The sequence below is a fragment of the Elephas maximus genome, chromosome 17 (assembly GCF_024166365.1).
Source record: "Elephas maximus indicus isolate mEleMax1 chromosome 17, mEleMax1 primary haplotype, whole genome shotgun sequence".
Classification (NCBI taxonomy): domain Eukaryota; kingdom Metazoa; phylum Chordata; class Mammalia; order Proboscidea; family Elephantidae; genus Elephas; species Elephas maximus.
In genome coordinates, this window is record NC_064835.1 from 62,630,451 (window position 1) to 62,650,874 (window position 20,424).

The following is a 20,424-nucleotide window of genomic DNA, read 5'->3' on the forward strand; positions in this document are numbered from 1 at the left end:
CCGTTGCCTTCGAGTCAATTCCAACTCATAGAGACCCTGTAGGACAGAGTAGAACTGCCCTATAGAGTTTCCAAGATTCACCTGGTGGATTCAAACTGCTGACCTTTTGTTTAGCAGCTGTAGCACTTAACCACTACACCACCAGGGTTCCTGAAATTGTATGCAGAGTTGAGTGTGCACACTATCCTGAGAACAGCAGGGAAGAGGCCTGTTCTCTCATTCAGAATCCCCAAAACGCTGCAAACCACTGAGGTATAGCGTCTGTCCCCACAACCTGCCCTGGCCTGGCCACCACGACTTGTTATTGTTTCCTTGCCCCCCAATTGATTCTGTGCCCCTTGAGAAGGTACCTGTCTCAGCATCTACTGTGGTCTCATGGTGACATCTGGGGGTCAAGTGGAGCCCAGTAACTGCTGAATAGGTAACTGGTTATTTATTTACAAAGAGAGAAAAAAAAAAGTTGAACCAGTCATCTCTGGAAGAAGCAGGTGCAATTGGGTTCCTCTGATTAATAGAGTTGACTTTAAGTCCAGCATTAGGAAGGATTTCCCTGAAGGACAAGGACAGAGAAGCGTTCTTGAAGCTGGATTCCGGCTTCCCCTGAAGTATGCAACCTGGTATCCAGGAGAGGATGGTCCACTGCCTTGGGGCCAGATGGTACTTTGAAGGCCACCGCTCCCTGCCTTTCCTCTTCAGAATGGGCAACGCTGAGAGCAGCTGGGGACGATGCCCTCTCTTACCACTAGGTGGCAGGGCAGGCCTCCTTCCACCAGAGACTTGCCTCTTCACCTCTACCAGGAGGAGCCATTCCGGATTCTGCGTCAATACTCTAAACAGACTGGCCCAGAAGTGTGGAGCTCTGGAAATGCTGGTGGTGGGCCTCACAGAAGTCAGCTATCAGCCAGGCTTCTTAGGAAGAAAGCAAGCAGATTCCTTGGAAGGAATGGGATCCATGAGTCAGGGTCGTGAAAGGGGAAAAATAATGACCATCTTGTGAAAAGTTTATGATAAAATGCTAGCCTTGGCAAAGACAGTCAAATCTCTCCATTTTCTCTAATGATGGGGAGGGAGTCGAGGCAGTTAGCTGTAGGGTGACCAGGATAGCATGTTTGCTCAAAAAAGGCAGCGGGGCCTGAGCTGCTTCTAAGAGTGGTAACAGTCCAGGTAAAACAAGAAAACTTTAAAAAACTGAGTAGAAGGGAGCTAAATAGTCTGTCTTTGCCTCCTCCTTGCTCTTGACCCCACCAGCCCTGGTAGGAAAGAGTCTTCTATGCCCAAACACTGATTCAAGGAGGCCCCTTCCCCACAGTCAGGCCAGGAGAAGATGAATCCCTGAGGAGACAAGGGCTGGTGCAGCACGGGCACTCCCCCAGGTGAGGGTGGCCAAGAAAAGCCTCAACAGTGGCTGCACATTTAACACTGGGCCTGGCACATTTTTAGTGCTTCACAGACATCACCTCACCCACGTAAGGTATAAGTTATTAGCACATCCATTACAGAGAGAAAAAAGGCTCAGAAGTTCAGTAACGTGGCCAAGGACACAGAGCTGAAGGTCAGTGTCTGTGCCTCTGATGATTACGTTACTCCACCCTCCCAGGAATCTATTTAGAAAAGGGAGTCCTTTGACAGGTCAGATTCCTCTGGTGCCCTTTGGGTCTGGAAAGGCTCTTTGGTAAGTAAAATCCACATGTGAGCACGGAGGTCAAGTAGGTGCCCCAGGAAGAATGATCCCAGAGGGCCTGGGTAGAGGCTCTGGCCAGTCCTCAGCTGTCTATTCCTGACTCGGTGTCTTCACCCTGGGTCTTGGTGTCAGAGCTGCTGGAGGGCTCGTCCGGAGAGGCAGCTACAGCAGACGGGGCCGGCAGTTTCAGCTTTTGCTGCTTCTGATATTTGACCCTGCGGTTTTGGAACCAGACCCTCACCTGTAATTGGGGGCAGTGGGTAGAGATCAGAATGAGAGCAGCAATTCCTGCTGCTCCCCCACTCCTGGTATGCCCACCTCTCTCTGCCTGGCAAAAACTTGCTCGCTCTTCTAAAGGAAGCATCTCTCCAAAACACTCTTTCTGGTTATTCCAGTCACCATTCATTCATTCATTCACTATCTAATGAATGAGCTCCCACTATGTGACAGGCATGATCCTAGGTGATGGTGAGACAGTGGTAAGCAAGAGACAAATGGAGCTCACAGTCTGGTGGAGGAAGACTAATGCCAAACATGTATGCAAAGAACTATATAAACACAGATGAAGATAGGAACAGGGGGCTAGGTAGGAGGAATGCCCCTGAGGAACCAGCACTTAAGCCAAGGCTTAGAGAATGAGAGGTCAATCTGGTAGGGACAGAAAAGAGAACTTATAGGAAGACTATGAGGTAGAACCAAGCTTGGAGTGTTTGAGGACCAGAAAGGAGGGTAGCATGTCCAAAATCTGACCGTAAGAGGAAAGTGAAGGGACAGAAAGTGGGTGAGGTTAGCAGGAGTTAGATCACCAAGGACCTTGAAGGCCACAGGTGAGGAGAGTCAACCTTGAGGCTTTCTAAGTGAGATGTGACATAATCTTACTGACATTTCATGAGAACTGCATGTCTGGCTACAGTGTGAAGAATGGATTAAAGCAGAAGCAGGGAGACAGTTGGGACACTATTGCTGTAATCTAGTGAGAGCCGCAGGTGGTATGAACCAGGGCCAGTGGAGAGACATGAATAGCTTCCAGTTGCATTTTGGAGGTGGAGATGATAAGGCTTGCTGATGGACTGGAAGTGGGGGAGAAGAAAGAATGAAAGATGAGTGGGTTTTTGAGCAACTGTGTAGATGGTGGGATCATTTAGGAAGAAAGGACAGATTTGGGAAGGAGAAAAAAATCAAGAATTGAGGTTTAGGCTTATTAAGTTTGAAATGTCAGCCCAGGAGGCATCCAAGTGGAGACAATGTACAAGTCAGAAGAGAAAAGACAAATTTGGGACTTGTCAGCTTGTAGATAGTATTTAAAAACCATCTAGACAAGTCAGCTGGGAGAAGATGAGGTCAACTGGAAAGAGACTGTGAGGTCACAAAGTGAAAAAGTAGTCTGCAAAGGAGACAGAAATGGCCAAAGAGCTGGGAAGAAAACCAAGAGAACGTGGTGTCCCGAAGACAAGAGTGTGTTTCAATAGAATAAGGACCAGTCAACTGCACTGAGTGCTGGTGGGTTGAGAGTAAGAAAAGGAAAGTATCTATTGGCTTAGGCAACATGGAAGTCATTAGAGACCTTGATGAAAAGCTTTGATAGAACAGTAGGGAAAGAAGTTATATTGGAATGCGTTGGGACAGTAAACGGGACAGTGAAGGGGGAAAGTTTTTTTTTTTTAAATGAAATATATATATTTGATTTAATTTATTGTGCTTTAAGTGAAAGATTACAAATAAGTCAGTCTCTCATACAAAAACTTATACACACCTCGCTATGTACTCCTAGCTGCTCTCCCCCTAATGAGACAGCACACTCCTCCTCCTCTCTACCCTGTATTCCCCGTGTCCATTCAATCAACTCCTGTTCCCCTCTTCCTCCTCATCTCGCCTCTAGACAGGAGCTCCCCACATAGCTGAATGAGAAAACTTTTTGAGAAGTTTGCCTATGAAAGGAGCAGAGAAGTGGTACAATAGCTGTAGGACAATATGGGGGTCAAAGGAATATTTACTATTATTTTTTAATAGCTAGTCCCTTGAACATCTACTTAAATTTACTGTCTGCTCCTTATTTAGCATGTAAATATTATAAAGTTCTAGGGTAGCATCAGGATTAACTTTATGGGTTGTTCCCATAATGTAATTTCAAACGGGACTGTTTTTCTCATCATATAGGGAGTATGCCAGTGGTTAGGGCCTGTCTCCCCCAGTGGGCACAGAGGAGGAAGGCCCATGTTCTCCCGCTTCAGCCCTCACAGAAAGTAGTGCCTGTCCCCAGGTGCAGCCCAGGCCCAACCGGATCACTTGCTCCCACCTGGTTCTCCGTAAGATTGAGCCGGGCTGCCAGCTGGGCTCTCTTCTTCCCCACCAGATTGTGCTGCTTTGAAAACACTTTCTCCAGCTCTACCAGTTGCTCCAAGTTAAACATAGTTCTAACCCTTTTTTGTTGATCAGTGTCATAAAGATCCTCAGCTGGGGACCAGTCTGGGTGATCCCAGAGGCCTAGGCAGTGAGTCAGCTCCAAGCCTGAAGAGCAAGCATCAGAAGGGGAGGTTAGCCCGAACCCACCCATCCACCCACTTTGGAAGAAAGAGAATAAGCACACAGTTCCACTGCCCTGCCTTCCCCTTGGCCAGGTAACGCAGCAAGAAGGCAGAGTGGGGAGGGACTGGACAGACATAACAGAAAACAAATCAGTGAGAAAGAAGGGACAATGCCAACAACTACTTCTTCCACTGCTCTCTGCTGAGTGGCTTAACCTCTGGCCGCCCCTCTCTGCCAAACCTCTGTGTCTCCTTGCCCTTGCTCTCCTTCCCATGGCTATTTCAGGAAACTCCATGGGATGAGCAGAGAAGGGACCTCCAGGGGTTCACCTTGTTCATTCAGTAAATACTTTTTAGAATGCCAACTATTTGTCAGGCGTGGCTCCAGGACAAAACAGAAAATCTCTGTCTTCATGGATGTTATAGATTGAATTGTGCCCCCCAAAAAACATGTGTTGAAATTCTAACCCCTGTACCTATAAATAAGGAACCCTGGTGCTGCAGTGGTTAAGGGCTGGCCGCTAATTGAAAGATCAGCGGTTGGAATCCACCAGGCGCTCTGCGGGAGAAAGATGTGGCAGTCTACTTCAGTATAAGATTATAGCCTTCAAAACCCTATGGGGTAGTTCTTTCCTGTCCTACAGGGTCGCTATTCAGAATCAGCTGGATGGCAATGGGTTTAGCAACCTCCCTGAAGAGCACCACCCGTGGCATCCGCTTCTCCCCATAGAGACCGGGCCCTGGGTTGGGACAAGAGCTGCCTGGGGGAACAGTCTGCGCTACCAAGCGTTATCCAAAGGGGATGTGGTAGGGGGTCAAGGCACTCTGTACAAATCCCTCCTCAAGGTGAGCGGGGACCGAGAACAAGACTGAGTACTCCTGCAGCCCCACCGCTGGCTGTGCCAGTTTTCCCAGACGCTCACTAGTGCACCCGCCTCGCTGCTCTGCACACGCCCACCCCTTCCACCCGCTTAGCAGAATGCTGGAGGAGCCACGCGCCGGGGTCTGGTCTCAGCTAGTCCTTCTCTCCGGCCTCAGTTTCAACTTTAAGGTCAAGTGCCGTAGGGATCCTACCCACCCCAAGCGTTTGTGACCACTGTCGCGGCCTCCACTCTTCTCTCCCTCTCCCCATTTCTCTGGAGGCGGGCACCCGGGCACCCCGGCACCCCGTACCTGTGACGCCGAGGCCTGGGAGGATGCAGAAGTGAGCCGCGCGCAGCCCCAGCACTGAGGGCTGGGAAGACAACGGGTAGAGACCCACGCCCAGGTAGGCGGGCAGCCAGGTCGCCGGGCACGCCCAGGGCAGAACCGGGCCCGGGGGCCGGGAGGGAGCGGGCCAGAGACTCGGGGCTGCATAGGCGGCGACTGACAACCCGGAGGCGGCCGGTGCGCCGGGATCGGGCCTACCCAGGATGGCCTCGACGGAGAAGGGGGACTCGAGGCGGCCGGGGCCGCTCCGTGCGCGCCCGGCATCCGCACGCAGGGGCGTGCCTGGGCCTGCGGGGCGACTCTGGGGATTCCGGGTCGGGGGCGCGGGAGAGCCGCCAGTGGGCGGAGGCTGGACCTGTGAGCCGGGGGGAGTCGGCGGCCGGCAGCGGCGCGGCCCGGGGCTGGCCATGGCACAGGGAAGGAAGCCCGAGAGGCGAGCGTGAAGGCCCTGCAAAACCGACAGAGAATCGCGGGCGGACGATGGCTCCAGCGGTCGGCGCCGGCTCTTAAACTTGGCGGGGCGGGGAATGGCGGGGCGGAGCCCGGTGCGCGCCACGGGAGTCCCGGCTGCTCCGACGTCGGGGCGCGCTCGGAAGCCGGAGGCTGCGCCACACCCTCGACGAGGCAAGTTGGGAGGGAGAGCCAAGGAGTGTACTCTCCCTCCGCGTTTGAAAATGTTCACCCTGGTGCGATCGGGAAAAGAGTCCTGCGCTCGCAACCGCTCGGTGGGAGATCTTGGGCGAGCCTCCCAGACATTAGGCATCGTATTTGCCCCTCGTAATGGGAGCTTTTTTTTTTTTTTTAATGGGAGCAGTGTTCCCCTTCTTGTCTGGGCTCGGTCGGGACAGAGTTGTGATCTAGGGTCTATTTATCCGTGTCGCCTTCGAAATAGTAGCCCCGGGCACAGTAAAAAGTGAATTTCTGACCCTGTCCCTAGCAGCCAGTTTCCCTGCCTGGAGACACCAATGTGGTTACCAATTTCTTTTCGATCTTTCTCGGGACTTTCTGCATCCACATCACCTAAGGCCCCACTAGAAGGATCTTTCCTGTATCCAAAAAGGTAGAAGGGAAAAAATTAATAAGAAGGGTTTTTATTTATAAAATCTGTAGAGTATTGTAACGAGTTCTGAATTAAGAAATACTAATTCATTGTCACTGCAGAGGAATTGACGGTCTACAAAATTCCTTGTGTTATGTGGGCATTGGACAGGTATTTGTATCCCCAGTTTACAGATGGATAATGGGTACTTATAAGATGTTGTCCTCGGTAACAAAAAAAGTTACTGTTTGTATTTTCTAACCAGTAAAGTGGATAATAATAGTACTTACTTCATCAATTGCTGTGAGGATTAAATGAGCAGACTTGGCCTGGTGCACAGTGGGTGCCATGCTGTGATTGTGGGGCTCAGACGGACCCCTGACTCCCAAGCTCTCATCGCGCTGTGTCTCCCCATATCAATGTCTAATATTGACTAGCTACCCAAACAGCTTGAAGATGGTTTTGTGTCATTTCAATAGGCAACAGCTATTTCAGACACAAACACGTCCCTCTGCTTCAACAGGTAGGGACGGAAGAACCTTGCTAGGGTGGGCAGCTGCTGGATCCACCTCCTTCCGCCTTCAGCAAACACTGCCCTCTTTCTGAGCAGCCTCCCAGCCTGGAGCATGAGATTGTCAGCGGATGAAATGAGCAGCTGGAGGCCAGACTGGCACCAGGTCTAAGTGTACTGTGTTCTGGGAAGGGGGTGCTGGGTTACAGAAGAGGGAAAGCAAATGGGCACACTGGGACCGGGCTTGGATGGGATGCAAACTCAGAAGGGGACGCTTCCTAGTCTGAGGTCAGACCCACTGGGAGTTGGGGGGTTGGATGAAAGTTCTAGAGACGTTCCCTCCCCACCAATGACTCTCAAATCCAGTACACACCACTCTGCTTTTCAGCGTATTTCTTTTCAGCTTTTCCTTGGAGAGGTACCCCCAGGACCTGCCCAGATTGGAGTGCCAAGGCACCAACAGCTCACCTCTCTAGGAGGGATGGGGGAATCATCCATTTCATACCCATAAAGACAACAGCTTGTGCTGCTGAGGGCAGTGGGGCATAGTCACTGAAAATGGGGATTTTGCAGATAGAGCAGACCAAATGCGCGGCTCCTGTCAGGAGGCAGGATGAGAAGGCAGCAAGGGACAGGAACTTGTTGAATGGACACAGGGAACCCACGGTGGAAAGGGGGAGTATGCTGTCACATTGCAGGGATTGCAACTAATGTCACAAAACAATATGTGTATAAATTTTTGTATGAGAAATTAACTTGACCTGTAAACTTTCACCTAAAGACAGTAAAAAAAGAAAATGTGGATTTTGGAGTTGGACAGACCTGGCTTCAAATCCCAGCTTTGTCACTGAACACTTCTATGACCTCAGATATGTAGTTTATTCACTCTAAACCCCAATTTTCTGTAAATTGGGAATGTTCTCTTAGGTGGCAAAATAATAGTTATCTGATGGGATTGTGACAAGAATTAAATGAGATGTTTTTAGCTACGTCTCCTACAAAGAAAGTAAACCAGAACTCACTGCCGAGAGTTGTTGACTCAATTCTGACTCAGCGACCTTATAAGACAGAGTAAAATTGCCCCATGGGTTTTCCAAGGCTATAATCTTTACCAAAACAGACTGCCACATCTTCCTCTTAAAGAAAGCAAACTACTCAATAAGGGCTAACCATTATGAGGAAAGGGAGGAGCCTGGGTGGTGCAGTGGTTAAGAGCTTGGCTGCTAACCAAAGGTCAGCAGTTGGAATCCACCAGCCTCTCCTTGGAAACTCTATGGTGCAGTTCTACTCTGTCCTTTAGGATCACTAACAAGTTTTTGTGGGGAGAAGGAGGCTGATAATAGTGGATGAGCTGGGCTAAGCTTCTTAAAGGTGTGCAGTGAGAGAAAGAATGGAGCCAGATTTATAGGACCTAGTTAGTACCTGATCTATGTCAACGAGAACCTCAACAGGTTAATCTGGCAGCAGCATGCACCCTGGAATCAAGGGGAGGCAACAAAGAGCAAGACAAAACTTGTAACATGGAAGGCTTATGAACGTTTTGATAAGACTATTTGTGCTGATTTTTAGGTTAAAAAAAATTATGGTCATGGTGTCTGTAGGGCTGAATTTTCAGTACATAATTCAGTATATTTCCATACATAATTACCTATTATCTGTGGTTTCACTTATTTACCCATCAGACTGTAAATTTTTGAGGGCAGGCAGTAATATCCTTATTTTCATGTAAGTAAATAGAATCAGAGAGGTTAACAGACTGCATAGATTCAAATTTCCTAGTTATGTGACCTTAAGCAAATTTGGCTTTAATTTGCATTTCCCTTAATGCTTTCATGTTGAATATCTTTTCATATGCTCATCACCACTTAGATGTCCTATTTTGTGTGAAGTGTCTGTTCCAGTGTTTTGCTTATCTTTGTGTTGGATTGCTATCTTTTTCTTATTTATAAGAAAAAGCTTTTTTTTTTTTTTCGCCATATGTATAGGTAGATATAGCTATTTTGGATTTAAATCCTTTGTTACAATATATCTAGAAGCAAAGATCTTCTACTCTGTGGCCTGCCTTTTCATTCTCTTAATTTTTTTTAATATTGTTGTAAATATGTAACAAAATTTTTGCCATTTCAACATTTTTATGTGTAAAATTCAGTGACATTAATTACTTTCATCATGTTGTACATCCATCACCACCATTATCTGTTTCTAAATTCTTAATTTGTTCTCTAAATTTTATTTTATTGTTGTTGTTGCAAATGCACACAGCAAAACATACACCAATTAACAGTTTCTACATGTACAATTTAGTGACATTGATTACATTCTTCAAGTTGTGCAACCATCCTCACCCTCCTTTTTGAGTTGTTCCTCCCTCACTGACCTACACTTGCCGCCCCCCAAGGTTCCTATCTAATCTTTCAAGTTGCTGTTGTCAATTTGATCCCATATAGATAGTTCTTAAAAGAGCATACTGCTCAAAGCAGACCTTTTTTAATAGTTAAACTAAACTATTATTTGGTTTTAAGATGACTTCAGGGGATATTTTTGGTTTAAGGTCTAAAGATTATCTCAAAACTATAGTTTTAGGAGTATATCCACCCTCCATGGCTCCAGAATGTCTGGAGTCCATGAGAATTTGAAATCCTGTTCTGCATGTTCCCCGTTTTGATCAGAATTCTATGGATTCTTTGATCAAAATGTTCAGTAATAGGCACCATCTAGTTCTTTTGGTCTCGTCGCAAAGTAGGCAGTTATTCATTGAGGCAATTAGCCACACATTCCATATCCTCCTCCTATTCTTGACTCTACTTCTTTCTCTGTTGCTTCAGGTGAACAGAGGCCAATTATTGTGTCTTAATAGTTTTTTGATGACAAAATTCCTAATTTTAGTAAATTTTAATGACCTGCTTTTGTGTCCTTTTAAAGAAATCTTTGCCTGCCCCAAGTCATGAATATAACCAAAAGTAATTTTTTAATTCTTTGTTATTTTACATTTAGGTCTGGAATTTATTTTTGGATGAGTCAAAATCTGAAGCCATAAAGGAAAATATTGGTTTAAATACACAAAATTTTGAAAATTAAGCATACCAAAAATGAAACAAAACTAATAATAGACTTAAAAAAAGACTTTTGAGTTGGAACAGTACGTGAACTAGATACTTTATAGAAGTTATTCAAATAGCCTAAAAGTATATGAAAGATGTTCAACCTTGAATTATCTGCGAAGTACAAATTAAAATCACAATGTGATACTACTACAACCCACCAAAAGGACTATATATATATTTTTTTTAATAATTTTTATTGTGCTTTAAGTGAAAGTTTACAAATCAAGTCAGTCTCACATGTAAACTTATATACACCTTACTACATACTCCCATTTGCTCTCCCCCTAATGAGTCAGCCTGCTCCCTCCTTCCAGTCTCTCCTTTCATGACCATTTTGCCAGTTTATAACACCTTCTACCCTCCCATCTCCCTTCTAGACAGGAGATGCCAACATAGTCTCAAGTGTACACCTGATGCAAGTAGCTCACTCCTCATCAGCATCTCTAACCATTAAGTCTGGTCTTTTTATGAGAATTTGGGGTCTGCATCCCACTGTTCTCCTGCTAGGACTGTATTTTTAAAATATAGAAAATACCGAGTGTTGGTGAAAATATGGAGCAACTGGAACTCTTATCCACTGAACATGGAAGTATAAGTTCATGCAAACACTTTAGAATACTGGCTGTTGGTATTTACTAAAGCTGAACATATGCATACCCAAATGATGCAGCATGTCCTCTCTTAAACATATGCCAAAAAAAATATGTATATATGTTTACCAAGAGACATGTTCAAGAACGTTCATAGCAGCATTATTTGTAATAGCCCCAAATTGGGAGCTATGCAAATGTCTACCAACAGTAGGATAGATAAAGTGTGATATATTCATAAATGGGTTATTATATGGCAATGAGAATGAATGAATTACAATTACAAGCAACAATGTGGGTGAATCTCATGAACATAAAGTAGAGAAAAAGAAGCCAGGCACAAAAGAATACATACTATATTATTCCATTTATATGAAATTTTAAAACACGCAAAACTGTCTGTACTGAAGTCGGATAATGGTTACCTGTGGTGGGGAGGGGTTAATGACTACAGGGGGCATGCACATCTTACTTTAATAGAAAGTGTTTTTTTTTTTTTTTTTTTCAAAGAGGGCATTGGATGAAACCTTTTGGTCCACCCTGGTCCTCTTTTAAATACAGAGCAATAATAGGTAAAATATTAACAGAGAAATCTCAAAAGACAAAGCTAGGCTCCAAAGTGACCTAAACATTTCTGTAGACCAAAAGTGGAACAGAAATTGAAAGCAGAGGGGTTTCTGAAGCCTTGGGACTGCTGGGCTCTGGATCTGGAATCATGCAGCAACAACTGGGACTTTGGTTCCTGGGAGTTGATGGGCTTGTCTTAGAAACCTGGTGCTCGTCATGTGAAGCTGGGGTAGTAGGGAGAGGCTCCTCTGCTTTTGAAAGGAGGTTGAAGAAATCTTCTGGCAACTTTTGCTTGGAGAGGAGCCCGATTATATAAAAATAAAGTCTAGCCCCAGGACAGGAAATAAACCAAGCTTCCACCAGCTTACAGGCTGAGACTCCTCTAAATACTCTTAGTATTGGCCGAAGGCTAACCATCATAAGACCCAGATCTGAGCTAGAGTCTGGAAAGGTGGAGGCAACTTTAAAAATTCTAGGCAGAGAGGAGTAATAGAAGAGACAGAAAACTCCTTTCATGCAGAGTTCTGAAATGGACCCTAATATAGATTGGAATTTTTAATGCAATTAAAATGGGCTTGTGAAATAAAGTTCTAAAACACACATAAAAGCCTAATTCTAGGATAGACAGACGATCAACAAGAGGAGGATGAGCCGAGTGAAATAAGTCAGTCATAAAAGGATAAATATTGTATGAGACCACTACTGTAAATAATCATGGAAAGGTTTACATACAAAAAGAAACAATCTTTGATGGTTACAAGGGAGGGGATGGGTAGGGGTGGAAGACAATAGATAAGTGGAAACTTTGGTGAAGAGTAAGATAGTACACAATACTGGGAAAGCCAGCTCAACCTTGGACAAGGCAAGGTCATGGTAGCTCCATAAAAATACATCCAAACTCCCTGAGGGACTGAATTGCTGGGCTGAGGGCTGTGGGGACCATGAAGTCAGGGACTATCTAGCTCAATTGGCATAACATAGTTTATAAAGAATATGTCCTACATTCTACTTTGGTGAGTAGTGTCTGAGGTCTTAAAAGCTTGTGACCGGCCATCTAGGATACTCCACTGGTCTCACCCCTTCGGGAGCAAGGAAGAATGAAGAAAACTAAAGACAGTCCAAAGGACTAATGGACCACATCTACCACGGCCTCCACCAGACCAAATCCACTACAAGATGGTGGCCACCTACCACCACTGACTGCTCTCACAGGGGTCACAATAGAGGGTCCTGGACAGAGCTGGAGAAAAATGTAGAGCAAAATTCTAACTCAAAAAGAAATACCAGACTTGCTGGCCTGACAGAGACTGGAGAAACCCTGAGGATATGGCCCCCAAACACCCTTTCAGCTCAGGAATGAGGCCACTCCTGAGGTTCACCCTTCAGCCAAAGATTGAAAAGGCCCATGGAACAAAACAAGAATAAAGAGGTCCACCAGCCCTGGGGCAGGCACTGGAAGGCAGGAGCGAACAGGAAATCTGGTAATATGGAACCCAGGTTTTCGAAGGGAGAGTATTGACATGTCGTGGGGTTGTTGACCAATGTCATAGAACACTGTGTGCACTAACTAATGAGAAACTAGTTCTATAAACCTTCATCCAAAGCAGAATGAAAAAAAAAAAAAAGAGGAGGATGAATTCACTCTAGATGAAATGAATCTTATAAAACAGTCCGGTAAAGACTTTAATTGTTTATGTTGTCCAAGAAGATAAATGAAAGCTAATATCCATAGGAAAATAAAATAAATTATAAAACAAAACCAAGAAGAAATGAACTAAGAAAATATAAAAATAACCAATATGGTTATTCAAGTGGATGCACATGTCAAAAGTTACAGGGCTGTACATCTAGAAAGATAGAAAAATTGTACATAAATTATACCTTAATAAATCTTACTTAAAATAACAAATTAGAAATGTTTGGGGATGGGGTAGATACTGAAATAAAAAGAAAATGAAATGAATGCTCCCAAAAAAGCAACAGAGTGACAAAAAGATTTTTAAAAGATGTGATAAGCCAATCAGTTAAGGGACGGAAGGTCAGATGGAAGGGCTCCAACACGCATTCAACAGGAGCTCTGGAAGGAATGGCAGAGACATGGGGCCTTGGTTTGAAAATGCACACAGAGTTAATAAAAATAAACCCACACCTAGATAAAAACATTAAGGATAAATGGAAAATCTTAAAAGCTACCAGAAATAAAAAGATTTTCTTTAAAGGAACAACAATTACACTGACAACAGAATTAAAATAAGCTGGGGGTGAACGAAGGGGCCTTGGCGGTGCAGTGGTTAAACCACTTGGCTGCCAACCGAAAGGTTGGAGGTTCGAACCTACCAGCTACTCTGTGGCACTGTGGGGCAGCTCTACTCTGTCGCATAAGATCTCTAGGAGTGGAAATTGACTGGATAGCAATGAGTTTGCCATTAGGGGTGGATGAGAGTAGAAACCAAACAAGAATGACCATGAGTTGAAAATTGTTGAGGCTGGCTGATAAGTACATGGGGCTTCATTATAGTATTCTTTCTGCTTTTGTTTATATCTAAAAACTTTTATAGTAAAAAGTGACAGTAAGAATAAGGACTGGAGATAAATGAGTTGTGTTTAACTTAAGAAGGTAGAAAAAAGAGCAGGGGAAAGTTAAAGAAAAGATTATAAGGAAAGAAAAAGATACAAATAAGAACATTAGATAATGTAATACAAAAAATATATAGTTGAGAGAATCAATAAACTCCAAAAGAGTACTTTGGAAAAGATAATAGGATTAACAAATCTCTATCAAGACTGACCAAGAGTAAAAACGGCAAAGGCCTAAATAATAATATTATGGATGATGATGAGGCAAGACCAGAGATGAAATAGAGATTATTCCATCATAAGAGAATATTGTGAATAAAATTGTCAATACATTTGAAAACTTACATGAAATGGGTAATTTTCTAGAAAATTATAAATTGTCACAATTAACCTCAGAAAAAATAGAAAACCGTATCACTGATCATTCAGTGATAATCAAAATTTTATGAACCACATTCCCTTTTCCCCCCAAAAGATATCCAGTCTCAACAGTTTTATAGGCAATTTTTTTCCAAATCTTCATGAAGCCGATAATCCTGATTGTATACTGTTTCAGGGAGTTGCAAAGAGGGACAGCTGCCCAAATCGTTACATGAGGCAAGTCTAGCCTTAACATCCAAACCAGGAAAAAAGAGTATAAAAGAAAAAAAAAAAAGATTGAAATGAATTATCCTTGTGAACAAAGCTGCTAAAAGGCTAAATAAAATATTAGCAAATCAAAGCAGCTTATACAAAACAATAGTCATGATCAAATAGCGCTTGTTATAGGAATGTGAAAAAGGTCAATATCATAAAATCTGTTCAGGTGTATACCATATTAAAGATTAAAGAAAAAATATATAACCATTTTAATAGATGGAGAAGAAAACATTTGATCAAATTCTACAATCATTTTTAAAAATATAAACTTTTAGCAAACTAAAGGGTGAAAGTAGTCATCAAAGTAGCACTCCATATTAACAGATTAAAGAAAAAATAGCCTTAGTAGATGCAGAAAAAAGAATTGGTAAAATTCAACATTCATTTAAAAAGTATACCTTTTACCAAAGTAAAGGGTAGTCATTAAAAACATACAAGCATCATATTTAATATGAGAATTTAGGACCAGCCCTAGTTAAAATCAGGAAAAAGACATGTACATTCATTGTCATAGTGTTTATTTGTCATTGTGCTGGTGATGCTAGGAAACACAATAAGACACAAAAATAAAGATATATAAGAATTGGAAAGAAGAAAAGAAAACTGTCCTAATTTATAGGCAACATGATTGTCTAGAGAAAAAATTCAAGCAAATCTGCGGAAAAACTATGAGAACTAATGGGAAAATTTAGTAAGGTTGCTGGATACAACATCAATATATAAAAATCAGTAGTGGCCAGTAAACATAATAGACAAATAGATCCCATTCATAACTGCAACAGAAACTATAACATACATAGGAATAAACTTAAAAAAAAAAAACTTAAAAGGTGTGTGAAATATTTCAAGAGAAAATTAGAAAACATTATTGAGGGACATAAAATAAGACCTAAAGACTCAGTATCATAGATGGCAATTCTTCCCATATTAATCTAAAAATTAAATGCAATTACAATTTTATAAATTTCAGTCTAATTGTGGAACTGGACAAGTGGATTCAAAACCTATAGAGTAAAGCTCCAGGAATCTCCAAGATCATCTGAATAAGATGACCAAGGTGAAGGAACTTGCTGTACCTGAAATCAACACTTCTTATAAAGCTATGGAAACCCTGGTGGTGTAGCGGTTAAGTGATACGGCTGCTAACCAAGAGGTGAGCAGTTCGAATGTGCCAGGAGCTCCTTGGAAACTCTACAGGGCAGTTCTACTCTGTCCTATAGGGTCGCTGTGAGTCGGGATCGACTCGACGGCAGTGGCTTTGGTTTTTGGTATAAAGCTAAAGTAATAAAGATGGTGTGATAGCAGCAGAGGGTGAAACAAATGGAACAGAATGGAATAAACTGACCGAGGCACATATGGAAACCTAAGGTATGACTGAGGAGGCACAGTGCATCAGTGGAAGATAAAGGACTCCCCCAAAATGTAACCAAATTAATTGATTATGCATATGGGAAAAGAAAAAGTAGATTACTACCTTACAGCATACACAAAAATAAATTATAACGGGTGCTATGGATTGAATTATGTCCCCCCAAAATGTGTGTTAACTTGGCTAGGCTATGACTCCCAGTATTGTGTGATTGTCCACCATTTTGTCATCTGATGTGATTTTCCTTTGTGTTGTAAATCCTACCTCTATGATGTTAATGAGGCAGGATTAGAGGTGGTTATGTTAATGACGGGAGCCCTGGTGACACAGTGGTTAAAAGAATGGCTGCTAACCATAAGGTAGGCAGATCGAATCCACCAGCTGCTCTTTGGAAACCCTATCTGGCAGTTCTACTCTATCCTAGAGGGTGGCTATGAGTCGGAATTGACTCGATGTCAACCTTTTAATTTTTTTTTATGTTAATGAGTCAGGACTGAATTTACAAGATTAGCTTGTATCTTGAGTCAATCTCTTTTGAGATGTAAAAGAGAGAAGCAAGCAGAGAAACAGGGGAACCTCATGTCACTAAGAAGGTAGTGCCAGGGGCAGAGTGAGTATTTTGGACCCGGCAACCCTGCACTGAGAAGCTCCTAGACCAAGGGAAGATTGATGAAAAGGACCTTCCTCCAGAGCCAACAAAGAGAGAGAAAGACTTTCCCTGGAGCTGGCACTGTGAATTTGGAGTTGTAGCTTCCTAAACTGTCAGAGAATAAATTTCTCTTTGTTAAAGACATATGCTTATGGTATTTCTGTTATCACAGCACTAGATAACTAAGACAATGGGTTTGAAAACCTAAATGTAAAAAGCAAAATTTCAATTTTTTTGGAGGAAATGTAGAATAGCTTTATGACTTCATAAAGCTATGAAGGAACCCCCCCCCCCAAAAAAAAAACCCATTGCCATCCAGTTGATTCTGACTCATAGCAACCCTGTATGAAGGAAAGGGAAAGGAAAAAAATTCTTAAATACGCAGAACACATCATCAAGATTGCTGCATTCAAATTTAAAACATAATAAACAAAGAAAATAGATGAACCACAAACTGGGAGAAGATATTTATAACGCACAGAGTTGACAGGGTTTGAACAAAGAAGCAGAGCCACTAGGGATTACATGGAATAGGGAATTTATTATGAAATTTTTACTTTACACAATTATGGGAGCTGGTTAAACAGTTTATGTACAGCTGTTGCTTGTACATCTGGTGCTGAGACCTGAAGCCAGCAGGACAGGCAATGAGGAAGAAAAGATGGACATGAAGTGGGAGAGACAAGGACAACATGAACCTTTGACAAAAGCTGGAACTCACAAGGATAAATGGGAACTCATTTGGGTCTCTCACTACTTCCAAGCCTCCAGCTTCAATGATGCAAGTGACCTGTAGGATAATCTGATGCCCTTCGTCCCAGGGTTAAAATCATACCTAGCCCAGGAGTCAGAGAAGCTGAAGGAAGAGCTGTAAGAGCTGTGAACCTGGATGCTGCCTCACACCAATAAAGTGAGTTAATACGTCCACAACAATGTACTTGGGCTGTAATAACACCTGGAACACCCCTTTTTCACCATACTTAACTTTCAAATAAAGACTATAGCAAATTAGTGATTCTGCTAACATAATGCTAACATGATTCACTCACACAATGAAAACATATCAGATCAATTGATTATCCATATGGAAAGAGAAAAATATATTCCTAACCCTCCCATTCTCTACCAAGGAGGATACAAAGTCCTTTTATTCATCCTGCACCCTGAAGGACATTACCCAAGCCCTGCATTGTAATTTAGTCTTCAAAAGGCCATTCTACTGTTCTTTCAGGCCATCTGCTTCAGGGTGATGAGGAACATGGTGAGACCAGTGAATTCTATGAGCCTGTGCCCATCGTGGGTTTCATTTGCTATAAAATAAGTTCTTTTGTCAGAAGCAATGCTGTGTGGAATGCCATGACAGTAAATAAGACAGGATTATGATGATACGATGGGCAGGAAAGACAAATCTGTATCAGAGTAAATGGATATTCTAGTGAGAACAAACCAGTGCCCTGTCCTATGTAATCAACCTGTCACCAGATCACTGATTCATTGCTGAAGAATGTTACCATATCAAGGGATCAGTGTTGGTCTCCGCTGCTGGCAGGTTGGGCACTCAACAGTGACTATAGCCAGACTGGCTTTGATGAATGGGAATCCATATTACTAAACCCATGTATACCCTCCATCCCTCCCATGATGGCCACATTTTTCACGAGTCTGTCTTAGGCTGGATCCTCTAGAGAAGCAAAACCAATAAAGTGTATAAATATATATATAGAGAGAGATTTATATCAAAGATACAGCACAGGGGATTGTAGAGGCTGGAATGTCCCAAGTCTGTGGATTAGGATAGAGGCTTCTCCCTATTCATGTAGCTGAAGGGGCTGGCGAACCCAAGATCAGGAGATTGGAAAGCAGGGTTCTTGCTCACAGGCTGTAAATATCAACAAATTCCATGACTGGCAGTCAAGTCCACAAGGCTTCTCCTGATTCACACAGCTGCAGAGGCTGGCAAGTCCAAGATCAAGTAAGCTGATAGCTCAAGTTCCAAAAACTGGAGGTCAAACGAACAGGGGGCAGCCACAGGATCCAGAGCGAGCAAAAAAAACAGAAATTCTACTTATATTCGGATGCAGGCTGCACCTCCAAGGAAACTCCCTTTAAACTGATTGTCCACTCACCATAGAATCCATCATGGGAGTGATCACATATAAACACTGAGAATCATGGCCCAGCCAGTTTGACACACAGTCTTAACCATTACAAACCCATTATGGTAAATATACCTATTTTGTCTTTGGGGATTAAGTACCACCAGCTGGCCCCTGCCAACCTGGCATCCCATCATCCCCATTGAATTTGGGGAGTCCAGTTCAATGGCATAAGTTCTCATAGTCATTTCTGGCCTACAGAAAATATACATCACTGAGGTCTTCAAAGATGGCCGAGTCCCTTCACAAATATGTTTCTCACAGGCTTGGTGAAGAGAGTATCCTCTGGACCTTCCTGGGCACATATTTAGATGGCAGGCAAACAGGTCTTATATGATAAATCTATTCTAGCATTCCAATCTCTCTCAGCCTTTGTATACCTTTTTCTGCAGTATACCAATATTTCAATCAACCAACCAAAGTGCTAGAGCCACTGAAGGTAATACATTGAGTCAGGAATCTCTGCTTAGTGAATGCTTATAAACAAATCCAGCCTAATTCAACTTTGTATTCCTGATGCCACATCTTCAGGTTCATTTACACACAATTCCCTGGGTTTTTGCCAATATAAACTGGCAGAATCATGCAATTGTTTTGGTGTGTATTGCACCTCCTTGTGGGTCAAACTTTGTACCTCACCCTCTGGAGCCTGCTTGGACTTGAGCCTAGAAACAATGAAAGGTGATGGAAGTAGGTCCTGAGAAGAATCAAGGCTACCACCTCAGGGAAGGTGATTACAGGTTCTTCAGTCAAAGAAAGTCTAACTTCCTCAGATGGGGTGGAAGGGATTGTTCTCTGGAAAAGAGGGTTCAGCCAGATTTAAGGACTCAAGATCCTCAGATTTATTGGAATCTGCGCATATATGTTTCTATTCCAATTTTCAAGGTCCCATTCCTTCCCAATTAATGACCTAACTTTAACAGAAGACACCTGTGAGGTTGAGACTATAATTTGCCCCATAGGACACCCATAGAAACTTTCAGGTCCCTTACATGGACCTTGAGATGGGAATTTAAAGCCCTGATTCATCATACTTTTTCCCCTAAGTTCTTCAGGGCACTTGGAAACCACTCCCATTTCCTTTATAAAACCCCTTATGGAAACTCTGGTGGCTTAGTGGTTAAGAGCTATGGCTGCTAACCAAAAGATCAGCAGCTCGAATCCGCCAGGTTCTCCTTGGAAACTCTGTGGGGCAGTTCCGCTCTGTTCTATAGGGTTGCTATGAGTCAGAATCGACTTGATGGCAATGGGTTTTATTCCCATTATACTTGTATGTCCAAGCAAATATTTGGTCAATCAAGACCATGACTTCTATAGGCACTTGGTTACAGTGGTATACAGGTATAATATCAGTAACTTTTTCCATTGCATGCCATGGAATACCAGTGACCTCTTTACTCTGGAAAAAGGGTCATTCATGCCTTGAAGTGTACTCAGACCACAGAATCAATTCTGGACAACCCAGACCCAACTCAGAGAACCTATCCCTAAGGTTCTGTTCCTCTGGAACCACATCTGGTAGCAAATTCTGTATCCTCAGTGTCCAGAGAAGCAGACCACTAGGAGTGGTGCAGAATAAGAAATTTGTTATGGAAATTTGACCTTACACAGTGTGTAAAGGTGAGGCTGTTACTTCTTTGTCTGGTGCTGAGATCTGAAGTTACAGGGCAAACAGTGGGGGAAGGAAAGGTGGGTGTAAATGGGGGAGCAGAGACAAACCAGAACCAGGAGGAAGGGCAAAGATGAACTGGAACGTACTTCAGCCATGCATCAGTTCCAAGCCCCTTATTTTGATGATGCTGGTAACA

The 20,424-nt window shown here is 43.2% G+C and overlaps 1 protein-coding gene across 1 annotated transcript; it reads right to left on the reverse strand.

Moving 5' to 3' along the window:
- Nucleotides 1–1,763: 1,763 nt before the first annotated feature.
- On the reverse strand, nucleotides 1,764–5,824 carry NOTO (notochord homeobox). Its single transcript, XM_049856364.1, has 3 exons — nucleotides 5,380–5,824; nucleotides 3,978–4,189; nucleotides 1,764–1,922 (listed from the first exon to the last, which is right to left on the reverse strand). Exons 1-3 carry the CDS (start codon nucleotides 5,822–5,824, stop codon nucleotides 1,764–1,766), a joined length of 816 nt encoding a protein of 271 aa, XP_049712321.1.
- Nucleotides 5,825–20,424: the final 14,600 nt, after the last annotated feature.

Excerpts from the sequence above, each read along its gene's own strand:
- NOTO (XM_049856364.1), bottom strand. The coding sequence starts at position 5,824 with ATGGCCAGCCCCGGGCCGCGCCGCTGCCGGCCGCCGACTCCCCCCGGC. Across the intron at positions 4,190-5,379 it reads CCCAGGCCTCGGCGTCACAG|GCTTGGAGCTGACTCACTGC; the intron begins GTACGGGGTGCC and ends CTTGCTCTTCAG. Across the intron at positions 1,923-3,977 it reads TCAATCTTACGGAGAACCAG|GTGAGGGTCTGGTTCCAAAA; the intron begins GTGGGAGCAAGT and ends CCCCAATTACAG.